Below are 19,803 nucleotides of genomic sequence, written 5' to 3' on the forward strand. Positions count from 1 at the left end.
TGATGAACTCAAAGTGAGTTGGTGAAGGACCTTAATTATATCTGCAAAGTCTCTTCGCTTCTGCCATGTAATGTACCATAATCATGGGGGAGACTCCTCTATTCCTTCTGCCACCCTCTATCTGTTAGAAGCAAGTGACAGGTCTTACCACACTTAAGGGGAGAAGGTTATACCAGGGTGTGGGAGTCACCCTAGCTCTGCGTACCACAGCTTAAGTCTAAAAAAAGAACAACACAAAAATTATGGGTAATGGCAAAACACAACAAATGTTTGTAATTTGGAGGTATTAAAAGGTTGACTACAAAGAAGAAAAGTACACAACTTTAAAATCTCAAAGTTTAATGGAAGTGGAACATATTTGGAAGATGGAGAAAATGGTTTCCTATGCTTATCCTAGTTTACTGCTTTGGGCAGGAGATAGATCCAAGTATCTAAACTTTAGGTCACATTATACAAGCCTACGAGGAATAATCAGATGAGCAGTCTGAAAGACAGATGTTTAATTACATAACCGGCTTAACTTGAGAACCATTTTATCACATGCTAGCTTTATTTGCCTTAGAAGAGGAGAAATGTAATTCTATGTCTATAAGTAAGGTACATGGTTTTCCTCAGTGTCCATTCATTTGACTTTTCCTAATAGTTTTTTCTTTCTTTCTTTCTTTTAAGATACGTGACAGCCTGTGGTTTTCTTTGAAGTACCTAATCTTTCCTCAGGATAGGTAGTTTCAGGTATCTTTTAAAGTTGTTTCTTTACAACGTGCAATGACGTATTTACAGAAGTTCCTAGATCCCAACTCTCCCCTTTCTGGCCCTGGGCCATTCATAGCTCCTTTTCCTATAAGGGTCACCCAGACGTTCTGGGGTTAATACAAATGCCATTAGGACATGAAATGTACTAAGCATCTTGCCACGTTTAGGTCCTGCTTCTCAGGGAAAACTGTTCCAGTGGTAGTTAGTAAAAAGCAACATGAACTTGGGGAGTTTATCTCGTTTTCTTGACATTGGCAATTATAATGCAAGCCCCACGGTATACATTTGGGGTGAGGTCAGCTTGCGGATCCCTAGAGATATGTGGTCACTTCTCTGCTTTCCCTCTCTTTCGCTTGAGCGACGGCCACGTTGATGCACTGGAGCCACTCTTCTGCATTCTTCTCGTCCTTGGCCTTGAACACATAGGTCTTATTGTCCGTGAAGATTTCGAAAGCCCGAGGGAGAGAGCGGTCCCTGCGTTTCCTGGCCACAACTTTCACACTCTGTACTTTGCTGAGTTCTATTGGGGAGTCATCAGGATCGTCTTTCTGAAATGCACACGGGAAGGAAAGATCATGAGCTGGCTCCCAGGGTATGGAAAGAGCTCTGGCCGCTGGAGAATTTTCCAAGAGGATTAGAACCCTTTCACTTCACCTGGCTCAAGACCTTGATTATTCTGGGCACTAAGTCTCAAAGAGTCATTAGAACAATGGAAAAAGTGAGCAACTGGCCCTTTGTTATTGTAAGTTGGCACAAGATTGCCAATTTATAGAACATTATTATAAGTGGGGTGGGGAGAAAATTGCTTACTTCATATTTCTTTGATTTTATGTCACTTTTCTCTTGATAGTAACTCTGTGTTAATAGAGCAAAACTGCGACAGTACAATTTGGAGAGCTATTAACTCAGATTCTGAGATAATTTGGGAGTCATGAAATTGAATTTTCCTGTGTGCGATCTCTGAGAAACGGGTATTAATTGAATAAACAAGGTTTCAATGTTTAAGGAGATCAAACTGTTTTGGAAACTCTGTGGAGCATTGGAAGCATGAGTTGCCTACACACATTAAGTTAAAGAATATTTAATTATTTATGTTTTCCTTGCATCAAAGCAGAAGCTTCAGGATGTCTACCACACAGGCCCATCACACTGGGCCAGCAAGAATGGTTTTAGGGGATCAGATGCTTCTTCAAAGCAATTTCAGGTCTTTAACATCCCTGAATCCATTCTGTCTACTGGGGAATGTACCTGTGGTTGAAGATCTTGCCAATTCTCCTTTCCCACCTCTCCTTCTCTCACTTTGCAATGGAAAGACACCCTTCTCACTCATCTCAAACTTTCTATGGTGGATTATGCAACTTGGAAAAATCTCAAAAGCATCAAACAAACAAACAAACAAACAAGCAGTTCAGAATATCGATACCAGGGAAGCAGCCTTCAAACAAGGCAACATAATCACTCCCCATCTATTTCATTAAAAGATGCATTTACAATAGTATTTCACTTTTTCATGTTTAGTAACTATTTATTACATTTTGTATTATACTTATGGCTTTTCATAAATGATATGATTTTTAAAAAGGTAAATATAAAAATTCTCAACATTGGGAGACTGATGGTTACAAGAAATTAAAATAATTAAATTTCAATTTATATACATAGTTTTATTGCAGTGCAAAATGATAGGGTAATCTTGATAAAATGCTATGGGAGAGATAGAACAAAAATATGGTTTCAAGGAAAAATGAAATGATGTAAACAGTTCTGTTAAAGAAGAACTAATTATGTATTTTTTAAAATGGATGGTGTTAGGTGCCAAATTGCCATGATATTTTATCTCTTTCACCTTTTTTACCCATTCCGACAACCATATCTTATCTAGCAACCGTCAGTTTATTCTCTATATTTATGAGTTTGTTTCTGTTTTGTTTATTTTGTTTTTTAGATTCCACATATAAATGAAATCACATGGCATTTGTCTTTCTCTGTCTGGCTTATTTCACTTCGTATAACACCCTCTAGGTTTCAAATGGTTACATTTAAGAGAGAGATATGATCTTTTTATCTTAATATTTACAGTTTAACATAAATTAAAGTTTGTGCAACCATGAAAACATGATAAAAGTGTTGATGCAACTTAAAATGCTACAAGGTATTATATAGATTTTTCAAATTTCTCTAAGGGGATTCAGGATAAAGTTTGAAGATATCTGTACTAGACAGTATTTTGTTGGCTTAGTTTGGTTTATAGTATGTATCTGATAGTAATAAAATTATATTTCTTTGAATTAGTCTATAGTACAGAAATTGATACAGAGAGGAACTGCTCAAAAAAGAAATGTTACCATAGTTGTCTAAAGAGGGACAGTGAATTAACCAATATGGAAATGGACAGGAAGTCAAAGAACACCATTGCCTGGCTAGCTGGTATTTAGGAACTTAAGAATGTAAAAGTAGAAAATAACACTGTAGTCTTTCAGTTGTTACTTAAAAAATGTGCATTTTCCTCATTTACAAAAAATGCCCTTTATGATGTGGTTGAAGCTTGAACTGGGCTGCTGACCACTGCTGGGTTACTGTGTCCCCGGGGATGAGAAAGATTTTGCTGTGGTCCGCAGATGATATGAAATTATTTCCCAATATTTAAGCCACATGTTCTGTCAGATTTCTGGAATGTCAAACCACTATTTCCCAATAAAGATGTCAAATAAGTTAGCCAGTTATAAAATAGCTGATGACCTCAACTTTATTAAAAAGCTCTGAATTCAGAAATATAAAAGGTCTTAAATTTAATTTCAGGAAAAACTTACTAACTCTGCTTTGTCTCCAGGAATCTGAGAAATCACTACATCTTAACCTCTATTACTGATTTCTTTACTAAAAACAGGAAATTCAGGTGGTTATTTTAAACACTTAAAAATGCTTCAATGTGAGCCTATGCTAAAAAAAAAAGTTTTCTTTAAAACTTCAATAATGGTCTAAATTGAACACACCATTACACTTCCGTTTCAAAACATCTTCAGCCATAGAAAAGTCTCTCTGCATATTTTACAATACAAACAGATGAAGAAAGCAACATGCGTTCAGAGTAGGTGTCACCAAAGTGATTGTTCACATGAAGTTTTATTAGTTCAAAGAGCACTGATTGAAATTTATCATAATTCACATACACCATACTTGATTCCTGCTGAGGAATGAATTCAAATACACTTTTATAATGCGTACTCTAAAGATATAGTGCATACGTTCTGAGTGCATTGTGTTTTTTAAGTAATTTAACACCTTTCATTAATTAATTCAGACACTGTTGGGTTTGCCAGTGGCTCTATATTTAAGTGTACATAGGAGGCAGGATGGCGTACTCACCTAAGAACAAGTTTTGGTGTCATACTGCCTGAGCCTGAGTCCAATTTTACCCTTCCTGGCTCTAGCCTTACTGGCAGTATCCTTAGTCAAGCCAGTTGGTCTCTTTGAGCCTCAGTTTCCCCATCTGTGAAATGGCAGTAACAATAGTGCTGACCTAAAAGGGTTGTTTGAGCTAATCCAGTGTGACATGTGATATGCTCTTATTATTATATTTCAACATAGTCAAGAAGTTGGTCAAGGTTTCATTCCTCTGATCTTGAATCAGTAGAATTTCATGATAAATAAAACTGATTTGAAAAGAGGGGGATAACTTTGCATTGTGGATGGGATATAGAATGCTATTTCAGAGGTTTCCCACTGAACATTCAGAATACGGATATTTACTAAGCATCCTAGTTCAGATTGAATATTATATCAACTGAGTATTTATTATTTCTTTTACCATCCTATTTTATTCGTTAAGTGGATATTAAATGAATGAAAGATAGTAATGTTTTTCCCTAATCAGAATTGGACTTTATCAACTTCAAAAGGTACTTAAAATAAACCAGCCTGTACATCTTCTTCCCCGCCTACAGCCCCCCTTCCTCAGGTCCCCACCTCTAAATATAAAAGAAATCGGAGACAATATCACAAGCCATAAATTTATGTAGGTGATACACAGGAACAAAAGGCACAGGGTCCCATTCAAGGGAGCTGACTACTCCTTCTGCAGTTCATCTTGTAAAACTTAAGTCAACATCAGCAAAGAAAAAGCTCCCATAATAAGCTGAAGTGGGACAGTGAACCAATGAACAAAGAGCTGAACAGGATAGACAGTGAAAAGACTCTGTGTAATAAAATGACATTATAACATTGTAAAACGGAGAAGGAAAAACGATTGGCACTTTAACTCAGGACGAAGGGCCTACCTGGTTGGTGGAGATCAAGACCTTAAAAATGCAAGCGTAAAAAGATGCCGAAAGAACTTACCGACTTTCCTTTTTGAAACAGCAGCTGATTTCCAGCCAGCGTGAAATACCGAGTTTTCCACCTTTTGATGAACTTCCATCTGACTTGCTTTTCTTTAAGTTTCCCTTCTATGAGAGGCTGGCCATCTTGATTTACAACTGTTGAAGGTAACAGAACGATCAAGCCATTTATTTTCCATTATTTATTTGGCAAATGATCAAAAGTCAGAATTGTCCAGTGAACCACAACCCAGTAAGCATATTTGAAAAGTGGGCTAATAAATTACGAATTTGGTTAACCTCTCCCCCTTTGTCCCTAAAAGAAGGCACTGTTGAGATATGATGATGGGAAAGTGTTGAAAGCCCTCATCAAGATTTTCAAAAGGAATAGAGTTCACAAAAAGAGCATCTGGTTAGCAGTTTCTAAGATTCATCCAGATAGCCAGCTTTCTCTGCTTCTTAACTCCTTTGTTTCATGGTATTCTGTTCACATTAGCTGCTTAGAAATATAGCTTCGCAAATAATCACAAACCGAATATATTTAGCTATTTGGCAGCAAAAGTCAATGCAGTACTCCAAAAGACATGTTGTCCTAAAGCCATAACAGCTGCAAAGGCAAATTCACTCAGCTCTTTTGAACATGTTATTTCCACTCTCTGGAACACACATACTCTCTCTTCACTCTCCATATTCCCATCTTCGCTTAGTCCACAACAAATTGTTTCATGCTTCAACTCAATTGTTGCTTCCTTTGGGAGACCCTCCACAAACCCAGACCAGAGTGGCTTCACCTGTTACATGTGCTCATAGCATCTGGCACGTTTCTTTTATATCAGGCATCATAATTTGTAGATTGTTATTAGTGTTTATCTGATCAGTATCTTTCTTTTCCATCCAACTGAAAGTTCTTTGAGGGCAGTATCTTTGTTCACTGTTATGTCACCAGCCATCTAACACGGTGCCTGGCAAATGGTGGGGAGTCTATACATACTTGTTGTGTGAATGGATTAATTTGACATTGAAGTAGAGTGTTTATGATTAAGCATAATTATAGAATCAGAAGGTCCATGACCATATCAGAAGTTGAGACGTCACACTGAAGGATTTCATTTTCTTTACCAATTACATAAAATTCACTATTCAAAATCATATAAAAGCATCTGATTTCTGGGAAGGATGACAATATTTACTTACATATATTTATGCTCAATTTTCCCAGCACCTTGAAAGTCATGAAACTTGTTCTATCGCTTGGCAACTTGGATAGTGCCTAGTTGATCATACAAACACAAACTATCCTTCCCACTCTACAATTACTCTTTTCTAATGTAGGTCAAATAACTACTTCAGATAGGTGGATTTGGCCACCTTGACAGCATTTTCAGGGTAAGAATAATGAAATGTATGAAATGTATCGTTTTCATAAACAAAGTTCTATTGAGGCTATTTTTTTTCTTGTCCAATGATTATTCAATTGGATATTCTGTTATCAATGTCAAAGTAAAGCTAATAACTGAAAGCATATCAAATCTATTGTTAGATAGCGACAGGGCTATGATGGAAATGAATAGGAGTGAGGGACTTGGGGGTTGGTGCACATGGATTTAAACAGTCAGGAAAGAGCTCGGACGTTCGAGGTAACGTTTGATCTGAGACATCCGCGTTGAAAAGTGTCTCCCATCTTCTGAGAAGCTTCATGGTGGCTAGTATTGTGCATAGCAGAGGGTAGGGAAAGCAGGACCTCAAGAGGTATTGACAATCCATATCAAGAAAATGATTTCACTGTTCTACTTTGTTTTACTAAGAATCATCTGATTTAGAGCATTCTTAAAGCTAGTAACATTCTTTGCAAATTTACATTTTCCATAAATAAGGTACTTCCTTTGTGCAGCCACTGCACTCTGCAGTTACTTCAGATAAAGCACCGAGGGCATGCCTTTTCCACGGGCTATGCTTTCCTAGAGAGCAGGGAGAGCCTCACACAGTGTCTGCCTGGGCTAGGGGTTCAGTGAGTGTTTGCTAAGTGTGCTATTGAGTCACGAAGGGCACAGTAGCCTGTTTGGGAGGAGGAAGAAATGTCCAAGAGGAGATCCAAGAGGATAAAAAAGGAAACAAAAAACAAGCAACGACAAAAACCCCAAGTCAAAATTAGATTAAAACAAGTTTTTTTGAACACCCATTTTCCATGCTTTCAAATTAGAAAAAAAAAAAGCAATCTAATTGTAATGTTCATGGATTTTGAATAAAAATTCAGAAGAGTTAGATTCGCATCCTCTCAACTGCAGTTTTCTGATCAGCAGTGAGGAAATAATAATAGTTCTCTCCAGCTTAACAAGGATGTGGAGAGATCAAAAATCAAAATAAAGAAGTTTACCTGAAGACACTAGGTAAGTGACAAAGCACTATCCCTTCCCCCATTACTTTTGTGAAACACTTTACTTCAGAGTTTATAATCACATTGCTTTCTCGCTATAGTTTTAATTAAAAGATAATTTAATGCAATGTCATTTAATAACAGTACGTTTTTCCAGTGTTAGTCTTCCATATTTACTCAAAAAAAAATTTCAAATAACCATGGTTTCTTAGCTGATGTGAAATCATGATTGACTTAGGTAATATTTAAGTTCATGGATCCTTCTGGATCTGAAAGAGGGGACGAGCTACAAGTATTTCTCCTCAAGGCAGATCCTAATGTTTCAAAAATTTGCAAGAGTATGTGACAAAAATTTGCAAGGACCACTTGGCAAAGTAGCTGAAGAAACTGTTTGAGACAAGGAGTGGATGCGATATCACACCCACGTACCCACAGGCCCACAGTGATGGTGAGGGACTCCAGGCAAAATGACCGGCTTGAGAGCAAAAGAATGAAGGCCTGTGGAGACATGCTGGTAAGCAAACATGTTTCATTGTAGCCTAGTGAAAATTAATCCCGGGAAAAATTCCATGGGAAGGGTTTTAGGAAGGAAATGTTAGCAGAACTTTAATGTAGCTGCACGGTAGGGCCCTGATTTAGTCTTTAGAATTAGTTTTAGATAATTCTGGAGAAGCCAGGTTACTTGTAGCTGTAGGATTAATGTAAAAATAGTTTTAAAATGCAGAAAAAAACAAAGACTTAATTTTTTTTCCCAGCTGCTATCCTCTCTTAAAAAAAACTATTTTTTTTGCAATTACGTCTCACATATGCATAACTGACCATATGTCATTTTAACAGGTCTGTTGCCCATCGCACGTTCTTGTAAGCAATGATTCTCACATGATATCAGTCTCTTCATGGTTAAATTAGGGAACTAATTCTTCCTAAGGATGATCATATTTCACTTGAAAAATAACATGTGGAATGAGTCGATGAGGGAACGATCATGTCTGAAACTAACTTGTTTGCACGTAACGCATACAGGATATTTAAATATTTTCTCACTTGCCAATTAATTAGCACATTATTTCATTCAAAGCACCACAGTTTGGCTAAGACATTTTCCACCAAGCTGGATCTGTTTCTTTCCTTATTATCAGTTGGCTGAAAAACTATAGCATATTAAACTGAATTCCCTAGTGCTATCAAAACCCAAACTGTTACCATGTTTATCAACTTAAAAGTCTTTCAGAATGCTAATATAAATGTTTATACAGTAATTGTATTTCTTTTGTGCACCAAACATTGAAAATATTTATGTTGATAAAAGATGAATTTTGAAGGTTTTAATCTTAGTCAACCTGAAGTTGGTGAATAAGAATGAAACACCAGATAGACACCTTAAAGTTGAGAACCCCCACCACAGGAAGAATAAAGCAATAAAGAACATTCCCCAATTTATCTGTGAAGCAGCGAGCTTCCTACACATACTTTTGAGCACAGATAAGCTATAAGGTACTGTGTTTGGCTCCGAGGAAGTTATAAATCGAGGGAACTTGAATTTATCATCTTGTGGGGAGACAAAGCACTTTACAAATTCTGCAGCTCAATGTAGAGTTTGGAGAGTGCCACTGGAGAAGCCTTAGAGCCAAGCCTTAGAGTACTCAGGGGAAGGAAATTCTACTTCTAGCTGGAAGGAGGTGCCATGAGAGCTGGGCCCCTGCTGAAGAAGGGGAGAAGGGAGAGAGGATATTCTAGGAAGAATGCAGAAAAGGACTGAGGTAACAAGAGGGATGTGTGAGGGAAAGCACAAGAAAAGAACTTAAAGAAGCTGTAAGAATCACACTGAACAACAGGGCCACCATGAATGGCTGTGCAGTTTGGCGAACAACCTCAGCCAAGGTGGTAAGTAGGGGCTGAAATGCAGCCTAAATTTTGCCGTTGAAGCCATGCATCCCGCATGTGGACTTCATCCACCATAAATAAAGGCACATAATAGTGCTATAATAGTTAACAGTGGCCGTGCTTAACTAAGTGCCTGGCACATAGTAAGGGATTAATAAATAGTAGCTACTATCATCATGATTATCACCATCAACATACAATGGTCAGCCTCATCCATTTATTGTAATGAGGAACAGGTAGCTTTTATAGATACCATATCCTCATGGCTCTGGGATAAAATCCACCTCTCTCCCTCCACTCTAGGAATGTGATGCAACATACATGAAAGTGTTAGGGATAGTGAGAGAATTCAGAGTGATACAGGAACACTTTCAAGGTTCAAGCACTGCAGGCTTTGAACTTAAGGTGTGACAGGCAATTCAGAATCCCAAAAGGGAGACAAACTCACTTTTCAATGACTGATCCATTTATTCACCAAGACTGCCATTTTCAAGCCAATCCAACAATGGACTGGGCTGCATTGGGAATGTTTTCCACACTATCTGTGGTTGCTCCCTTTTCCTCCAGACTTCCTGCTTGTTCTTAGGACAGTAGATGCTGACCCCCACACAACTACTATTCACATTGCTCACCGACTGCCATCCAGACTCGGAAATCCCTTGTACTGTGTGCTTTCTGGCTTATGCAACTTTTGTCTTGAAAGTATTGCATGGTGTGTGAATTGACACCCTATAATTGACACTGTCATGAACTTAATTTGTGATATTTGTATTCTTAGCCTTTCCTGGTTATAAAGATAAATACCTTCAACCAAAAAAGCATGTTCTAGAAAAAAAATTATGAATCTCAAATAGTTTTTAAATAAGAACTGAATTTTAAAATTTTTACATGAAATTACAGCTTCTGGAAATTATAACTTCTATACAGTCTATGGGGAATTTCTTTGTATGTATTGAGAGTCTCAAATGTACTTGAATTTCCTTCCATGGTTTTACTGATCTTTGTGTGTGTGTGTGCCAGTTGTAATAAAGCCAACTATGATTACAGAGGATATGCTTAAAGAGGGATACAAGCATTAAATGAGGAGGTCATAGGAGGTACATTTTGTAGACAGCATCTGGGGTTTTTGAAATCACTAAGCATCGTAACAAATAGCATGTTCCTTATGAATATCCAGGCAGTGTTTTATGGTGCTACATTTCCTTATTAGTAGCGAATAAATGAGGAGGCATTATCCAGCATCAATTGTGTAAAACCCTACAAGATGCTATGGGTCCAAAATAGGACAGACTCAGTTTGACAGCAGCCCTTTGAGGACACAGGCACATGTGAATGAATGGCTTTCTTTCTCAGTAATTTCATACCCATCAAATGTATTTCGCTTTCTAGGCTTTTGTATCAATCACTGAAATATTGATCTGAAAAAAGCCTCAGAACTATTGTTTTATACACCTCTAGAGCAATGTTTCCTAAATTGTGTTCTGAGGGCTACCTACATTGAATTACCTGCTGGTTTATGAAAATGCACATTCAAAAGCACCACCCAACCCACGGAATCACTGTTTTGGGGTGGGGTGAGAGGCCCTGCATTTTTAACAAGATCTCTAGGTGATTCTAACATAGCTCAAGAACTTCTAGGAAATGACAGGAGCCTCATGGTAGATCACAGTTATAGGTCATATAATATACAAAATAGGGAAACTGCAAAACCAATAGGGGGAAGAAAATTGTTACTACCTTTGCATGAAATTAAAGAATAAGATAGCAGTATAAGATCCTATGCATGTCCTTGGCTTAAGTCGATACAGTTATGGAAAATATGCTCAGAATCTATGTTTATGGAATTTGGCTAATTTATTGTATCAGCCGTGAAACAAAAATTCTAAAGCCGCTTGCCAAGAAAGTAACCTGTCCAATTGTTCTGAGCAGTAAGTATGGCCACTTTTGGGCCTTTCTGGGAAGCTGTTAAGGAAGATTGGCCCAAATTTGCCTAGTAATGACCAATAGGGCTGAATGGGGAAAGATCAGGGATGGTGGAAAGGAATGGAGATAATTGCTCAATCTTAGAATTGAACTTCACGTAAGAAAGGGTTCCACACACATTTCCCATGTGCGTCCCACATTGTTCTTCCATTAATATAATCTCACGGATAGGTGTTACTGGCAATATCTGTCCATAGTATTTTAGATAGTTCTAAATGTTGAGTGCTTTCCCACATGGCTTGTACGGTGTAGAGCTTTCCTTGCTTGGGGACAAATAGATTTACATACTTGTACCAGATCTGTGATAAGGAGGGTAACCTTGTTTGGGGTGTACAAGTTGAGCACATCCCAGCTATTGTCCTACTTGCCTGTACATCTTGGAGTTTTTAGAACATCCTAAGATGTTGTCTACAATGCTTTTGTGGAATTATTTAACACAAGTTCCATCTGTTGTGGTTCAACACTTGACCTCAAACCTTTTGGCCACAAATAGATGTTTTACAATGTCTGCATTGGAAACTTTATCTATAACATATACAGCATCATACTCTGTGTACTTGATATAAATATATATACATATATGTATGTGTGTATATGATACATATGTGTATGCAATACCTCACTCTCTGTTAAATAAAATGATCTCTTATAGTACTTTTGAAAGGAACTTATTTAAGAAGTCACTGTTTATACAAAGAATACATTTGACACAAAAGGTACACTGGAAATGTCATTATATGAATATGTTTTTTAATCTTAAAATGTATCACTGTGAATTCATTAATTTGTTTTGTGTCAGCACTTACCTGAGAAAAATTTTCTGAGAAGATACAAACTTTGGCTGTTTACGTACTTGGTAAATGTTTACTGAGCATCTATTATGCGCGAGGGGCTGAGGATGGATGGATGAGGGGAGCTCCCTTTATAGAATGTACTATTTATTGGAGGAAATAGACATTCATCAAATTATCACTTGTAGAAAAAAACAAGACAGCAGCTGTAACAAGTGTTATGAGGAGAGGTCCGAGATGCTTTGAGGATATTAGCATTGGAGGTGACAGAAGGCTTTTCTGTGTCAGTGAAGTTGAGTTGTCATGGGAAGGATAAAATGTACATTCACTAGGTAAAGACGGGAGAAAGGGCACTTCAGGCAGAAAAGCAGAACATACAAAAACCTGGAGGCAGGAGGAAGTGTGGTGCATTTGGGAAACTGAATGAAGGCCCTTCTGCAGAGCAGACAGGAGCAGATGGTACGTGGGACAAGATGAGGGTGGGGAGGCTGGGAGAGACCCTTGTATGTGAGGAGCATGTTATGGAATTTGGTCTCTCAGCTAAGAGGATGGGAAGCTACTGTAAGGTTTTATGCATCAGATTTGTGCTTGGCAGAGATCACACTCTGGCGGAGTGTGCGAGGGAGACCAGAAGGGGTTGGAGTGTCTCAGTTACTGACATTATCTTAAATAATAGATGATGCTATCTCGCTCTAGGGCAATGGAGAAAGGCAGACAGAGTTGAGAGCAATTGAGAAGGTAAAATCCACAATAATGGGTGATGGATTGGATTGGGGGGGAGGAAGAGAACAGTGGGTCTCTGGCTGGTGCGACACAATGAATGATGCTACATTTATTGTGATAGAGAATGCTGGAAGAAGACCAAGTGGTTTATAGGGGCAAGGGAGAGACTAGCATGAGTTTTAATTTAAATGAATGGCGTTTGAGGTGCCTTTGAAGCACGAGTCAAGTGGTGGGAGAACTAAATCTAGAGTTCAGAGGAGCGGCCTGGACTGCAAACAGACGTCTGGGAGTTGTCGCATCAAGGGGGTTACTGGAGCTGCAGAACCAGCAAAGATTGACTGGGGAGAGAATGTACAGTGAGGAGGAGAGAGGAGCTTTAACATCGAATGGGTGGGTAGAGGAAGATGGGCCCGGGAAGGGGGCTAAAGAGTGTTTACAGAGTGGAAGGGAGACCAGAGCAGTGTATGTCACAGAAGTTAAAGGAAGAGAACGTTTGAAGAAGCAGGAATTGGTCAACAGAATTGGATGCCGCTGAATGGCACGTAATGCAAGGACTGAGCCACATCCAGTGTATGGGGGACTTGGATGACTTTAATGGCATAGAGATAACGGCCTTAGAAGAGGGTTGAGTCAGGAGGAAAAGGAGGCAAGGAAATGCTGAGACTGAGCACTGACAGTTCTTTTGTCTTTAAAGAGGAGGCGAGAGAGAGGGAGTAGGTGAAAGGAAAGGGAAAGGAGAGGGTAAGCCAGTTGAGTGTATTTAAAAGCCAGTGGGATGGTTCGGTCGGAAATGAGAAGTTGAATAGAGAAGAGAGAAAGGGTAATCTGTACTAGAGAGTTACCGAGAAGGTAGGAAGGCAAAAATGTGACCACCCCATCGAGATATGGGATGACTTCATGCTCAGTGGCTGCTAACAGCACCTGTATGTCTCTTACACAGGTGAGTTTGTGGCTGAACAACAAACTTCATTTCTAATGTATTTATATCGGTAAATAAAGAATTAGAATTACTTCTGAGAGGGGATGACTAGAGCTCTTTTAACATGTATTAAGTGCTACATAACAATTCTTTTTTTTTTTTTTTTTAAGATTTTATTATTGGGGCATATTGGGGAACAGTGTGTTTTTCCAGGATGTCAAGTCGTTGTTTTTCCAATCTAGTTGTGGGGGGTGCAGCTCAGCTCCAAGTCAGGTCATTATTTTCAGTCTAGTTGTGAAGAGTGCAGCTCAGTGGCCCAGGTGGGAATCGAAATGGCGGCCTTGGTGTTATGAGCACCGCGCTCCAACCCCTGCGCCAACCGGCCGCCCCAAAATTCTTTAAGTCTATGCCATCTTAAGCCTGACTTATTCACTCTAGTCTGCATTTCTAAAGCACGCTTTCCTCCTCCGTGTATAGGCTTGACTCAGCTTATTCTCCAAGTGGAAAAGGACACGTTTCCATGCGTGATGACTGGTTTGTGGCTAACCACGGGGTGACTAATGCTTCGTTGCAAGTATAAGGCCTATCAGACACTTTCACCCTGTATCAGGAAAAGACTGTTGACTCATTATAGAAAGGCAGAGAATTAGGAAAGTGATGCTGGATGAAAAATAAATGTTAACCCTTGAAGGGTGCTAGGTTATTCATCTTAGCATATTTCTCATTGAAGCTCACAAGTTATTAGCAAGTTTACTATGAGCTCTGTGTGTACGTGTGAATTGAAACCTTTTCATACAATACAAAAATTGTGTATCCATAAGGTGTACACAGCAACATTTTCTTGTTATAAAAGTGTATTTTGCAAAAGATTCTATGTCAAGGTTTCAGTTCAGTCAGATTTTTTTTTTAAATTTTGAGAAAATACCAGATTTTTAGAAGTTAGATTTTAAAGTTGCATTTCAAAACAATCCTATTTCTTCCATAGCCATCCTATTAAATACCTGACCTTCAATCACCCATCTATTTGCCAAATACTCATTAAACACTATGTACCAAGCTCTGGGTAGGGTGTACAAAGATGAATAATTCATGGTTCTTCTTTCTCTAGTTTCATGTCTAGTGGGGGAGATTGATGGAAACATGCTGTGTTCATGGTATGGACAGAGAACAGAGAGGGCAGAGAAGAAAGAATTTCCTCGTATTCTATCTGGGGGTGGTGTGTCTGTGTGCCAGTGTGTGTGCATATGTGTGTGTGTGTGTGTGAGAGAGAGAGAGAGAGAGAGAGAGAGAGAGAGGTTTAACAGAGAGGACTGCCCATGACAAAAAGGCACAAACCATGAAGATGGGAAGAGGGGAAAAGGAAAAAGATTCCAGGATAAATTATCTGAGTTGGTAATTGTGTATTTGTTTAGTTATAAAGTAATTCACAGTATCTGTGAACAACAGACTGAGGTTTTATGTAATCAATGAATATTGAGCAGTCACTAACAGTATATAAATGTGAAAATGTGAAGCTGTCATACACTAACCCTGCACTTTGTTGTACTCTACCAACATGTAGCATATCCGACAATATTCTAACATGTGGTAGGAGGGAAGGCATCAGAAGACAAACCCAGTCATTGTATAGTAAAAAATGGGTTTTCTTTTGTCACCTTTAAAATGTTGTGAGTGTTGACACTGAACTTAAATGGAAAAGTTTTACCTGAATGGACTCACGAGGCTATTTGTGTCCTACAGCCAGGTTCTTAGAGGTCGTTTAGCCCGTTTTCACATTGGCATCTGGAATGGAAGGTCACCTAGCCCACACTGATGGTGTCCGGCAAAGGAGAGCCAGAACTGACTTTGCCAGTTTGTAGTGTCTGAAAAAAATTTCCTACAGAAGCCTTTCTTATCCCGGTATCATTTTGAAATCACCTCTATTTGCCATGTGATATATTGCTCAGCATGGTCTCACAGCACAAACATTTGAAATCAAGTTCTAAAGAGGAATCATCATAGCAGGTTTTCTGAAAAAAAAATCTTTCATTTTTCTTTTATAACCTAAGGACACCTCCTACTGACAATCACATTCAATATCTAAATAGCTAATGACTAAGACAAAGACACAAGTGCCAAAACCGAACTTTCTCTAAGTTGTTTTTTGTAGAGTGTAAGAACAAAGGCATCCCATGTGTCTCAAGAAACAAGAGTGAAACTCGTGACCTACTTCTCCCTCGTCCTTTAAAGAATGTTACTGAATAGAAAGCCAGATGTGCTCCAGGAGGGCCCAGCTGACTAACGCTTACTGTTAACATGAACTAGCAATTCCAAGACACGAGGGTGACCGATAAAAGGGATTTGCTTGGTTTTCCAGAAATAAGTTCTGTTAAATCTACTTGCTCAATCTCGATTCCCCCATTCCTGTGGAGTAATGGGCTTGGCAATAAACACCATCAGGCAAGTCTCCCAGGATTCTTGAGTTATTTCAGTGATTTTCTAATCTACTCTGTACTTTTATAAAATGATTATCAGAAACTGAATCAGCGATTGGAGGGTCTGGACATAGCTTCTACTGTAACCATTTCCCACATGTAATCATTTCCCAAACATTATTGTACAATGTGCCTGCTGTTTGTTAAATAGACTAAATCATTGGGGAGGTAGATCACTCTTTGGTCTTTTTAATATGTTATAAGAAAATGGCATAATTGTTCTTGGAATTTCCAATATTCCATGTCCTCAACTTGGATTTCCCCTAGAGACTGAAATTTTAGGTTCAAGAATTAACCTGGATTAAAACCCTAGTTCTACTGCGTAGTAGCTCTGTGACTTTGGGAAAATTACTTAACCTCTCTGTGTTTCAATATCCTTATCTGTAAAATGGAGTAAAAAATGATGAGAAAATAAGAAAAGAGCATGTAAAGTTTAGGACATAGCATTATAAATGCAAACAATTATAATCTTTTCAGGACGTTTACACTCTTCTAGCATTTGGTTTCCTCTGACTTTATCTGTACCTAATTGAATAAAAAAAATATTTTATTAAATACCAGATCTTAAACTACTGTGATTTCTGTGTGTTGATGGTGGAATTGTGGGGTGATGAAACTTTTACTTGAAGAGGGGAATGTACTTAAGGTGACCATGTAAACCAGCTGATTTGCTGTCAATTTTTGGAGTCCCATAGTTTAGTCTACACACTGTTGAGAAGCATTTGTATTTCAGGATATCTTTTCTGATATCCAATTGAAGTTTTCTAGTCACCTCATGTTTTGTTCCTCACTTACAGAAATGTTGGAATTTTTAATAAAAATACCAGAATAATGAATACTTGACAACAATTACTGTATTATCTGTCTGTAACTTAAAAAAACAAACAAACCCAAATCCAGTTTCTTCAGCCTTTTGTCCTAGACTCCAATCCTACTTTTTAGGCCTCTCCTCCCTGAGGCTGACAGGACATCTGCACCCTGTGGGGACACTGATGAAACCCAGAACAGTAACAGGACTTGGGCACAGAATGTCAGGCCCTAAGACAGGAGGGAAGTGAACCCTTTGTTTTATATGTGGTCACTTCTCTCAAGGAGGAAACAAGCACCAACCTCCATTTACCAGACTCAAATGCACCGGCTGTGGAATAGTGATGTATTTGATATGGGTAACACATAACCACAAACTTAAAACATCATATTTTAATATTCAAGGTTTTGGCTTTGCCATTTCTAAATATACTTTCTTTCTGTCTTTCTTCCTTTCACTCACTCAACGAGTATTTATTGCATGCTAAAAATATACAAGGAAGTATGCTAGATTTTTCCATATATGCCTTCTGGCCTAACTGGATTATGAATCCTTTTAGAGCAGAGATATTGTATCTTATTCATTATCCAAGGCTCATTCTGTAGAAGACATTCAACCAACTCAACCAACGTGCATCACATACGTGAAAAATGAGATGTAAGTATTATGTTAGCTGTGAATAACCAAATAACAAAATATTTATTCTTATGTCTTGATTGTCTCTAAACTTAACAATTTAAGCAGAGTATGAATGCAAATATTATCTCTATGAATAATGTATGTTCCAGTCAGATGGTAGAACTTTCAATTAGATTAAATACATAGTTTATGTGCTTATATAAAAACAAGAAGATGAGATCAACAACCTATGTAAAGTTTTTAGGGAGTCAAGAGTTTTTGGTGAAAATTCTAGTTTAAAATAGGATTTCTCTCAGACTCAAACCATCTTTCATGTAGTAAAAGGAAATGAGCAAAGCAATCCAAGCACACTGAAGTTTTCAGGGCCAAACATTTTGATTCAATATGTTCTGCTATAAAATATTTGGCCTTGTTTGAATTTTTATTGCTATATGTTCTCAGTCTATATTTAACTGTGAGAAACACAAATGAGGAAGAGTGAATGGGCAAAATGTTCGTTTTAAGTGCATGGCAGTGAATTTGAGAAAACATATATTAAAGGAACACTTTGTGTTTTTAACTTCCAGCTCCTTTCCCGAGGCCTCCCTTGGCCAGATATGATGAACTGTTTATTGAACTAAGGACTCGGCTTACTTGGAATGAAAAATCTGCAGGGCCTCTCAGAGCCACCTAAGGTAAGCACCTTACTTCACCATGCTCTCAAAGTTACTTTTATGCTCGGCCTTTTTCACAGGTGAAATGAGGAAGTTTTATAATGGAGACATTCAATTCCCCAATTCCTTATTTGGTCGAATTAACTTTAAAAAAAATTGGCATCAGCTCAGTCCTGACTCTGTAAGAGCCAACAAGCTGTGTTTCACAAAGGCTGCGTCCCTAACTGCCAGCTTCTTCCATCCATACCTTTCCCGTGGGGTAATACATTTTCATTGGTGCCTCCCCGCGAGCCCCTCACATCTACATCTGGCCAAATAAACACATTTTTTTTTTCTATTCAGCCTCAACTTGTTGCTAGTTAGCAAGAGGATAGACTTGCCACAGTAGGTAATCTCTAAGATGCACAAAATCTTAAAATTAAAGGCATGGGTAGGTGGTATCATCAATGGCTCTCCAGAGGATGGCTCGTCTACAAAGTGGCTTTGTCCTTGACAGTGTTTTAACACTGCTCTTTTGTTCTAAACTGCGGTTTCTGAGCAGTGCCGATGTTAAGAACTCTATGTCCTCTCCAAGGGCAAATCACCGATGACATATTCTGTGTTCAGGGACAGTGTAACTTTCTGAACACAAGTTTGTTACCAACCAATTGCCACTGGTCAGATTGGGGCCAGTGTAACTAGGAGGCAGAAGGGTGAAATGGTTAAGGGCATGGGCTCTGGAGGCAGATTGGGTGCCAGTTCTGCCACTGTTAACTTATAACCTGTGTGACTTCGGGCAGTTACCAAATCTTTCTGTGCCTTAGTTTCCCCATCAATAGAAATGGAGATAATGTTAGGACTAACCTCATACGATGATTGTACAGGTTAGGTGAGCTAGCTGACACGTTTAGCCCAGAGCTTGGCTCATATTCACTAACGATTATTATTCTTAGGTAACATCAGCCGACCAAATTCCTGGGACAGCAGAAAGGAGGGGGGAAGAGTGACTAACCAGCTATGAAGTTATTCTTCAAATAATTCCTTACTCTTTAAGTAGTTCACATTTTACACGATTCGATCAGAAAGCATAAGGGACGCCTAGGAGCTGACATGACGTCTGTGCTCATTCATTCATTAAGAGCCGTCTCATTTCTTTGAGGCTTTGGACAGAAGGCTTCTTTTTTTCTAACCCTCAGGGTCATTAGGGTTGAAATGAAGGAAGGTTCCAGGGCAAAATGGCCAGTACTGCTTTCTTGGCCGCCCTGTGTATGTAAGGTTTTGTTTCTCTTGCTCAGTCCTGGTTTATGTTTCTCTTGCTTTCAACATCTTTTCGTGTTGTCATTCCCACTTTGATGAGATACCTTTCTTAGCATGAAGCAGAGGCAATCAGGCACACTTCTGTGAATTACTATTATCCAACTGAGGATGTTTATGCAAAAAGAAGGCCACCTACACCAGCGGGGCTCACAGACCGCTGTTAATCCCAGGGGCACACGATTCCCAGCAG

The 19,803-nt window shown here is 38.6% G+C and overlaps 1 protein-coding gene across 2 annotated transcripts in view; it reads right to left on the minus strand.

Moving 5' to 3' along the window:
- Positions 1–643: 643 nt before the first annotated feature.
- VEPH1 (ventricular zone expressed PH domain containing 1) overlaps positions 644–19,803 on the minus strand; it is a 206,871-nt gene continuing 187,711 nt past the window's right edge. Inside the window, exons 13-14 of one of the 2 annotated variants that reach the window (XM_019732040.2) lie at positions 5,092–5,228; positions 644–1,301 (exon numbers count right to left, since the gene is read on the minus strand). In XM_019732040.2, coding sequence (XP_019587599.2) covers positions 1,065–1,301; positions 5,092–5,228 — 374 coding nt within the window. In that variant the 3' untranslated portion in view covers positions 644–1,064. The remainder of the gene's footprint in view (positions 1,302–5,091; positions 5,229–19,803) is intronic. The other variant, XM_074326922.1, reaches the window with a different exon arrangement.

Source organism: Rhinolophus sinicus, linkage group LG01, assembly GCF_036562045.2.
Source record: "Rhinolophus sinicus isolate RSC01 linkage group LG01, ASM3656204v1, whole genome shotgun sequence".
Taxonomy (NCBI): domain Eukaryota; kingdom Metazoa; phylum Chordata; class Mammalia; order Chiroptera; family Rhinolophidae; genus Rhinolophus; species Rhinolophus sinicus.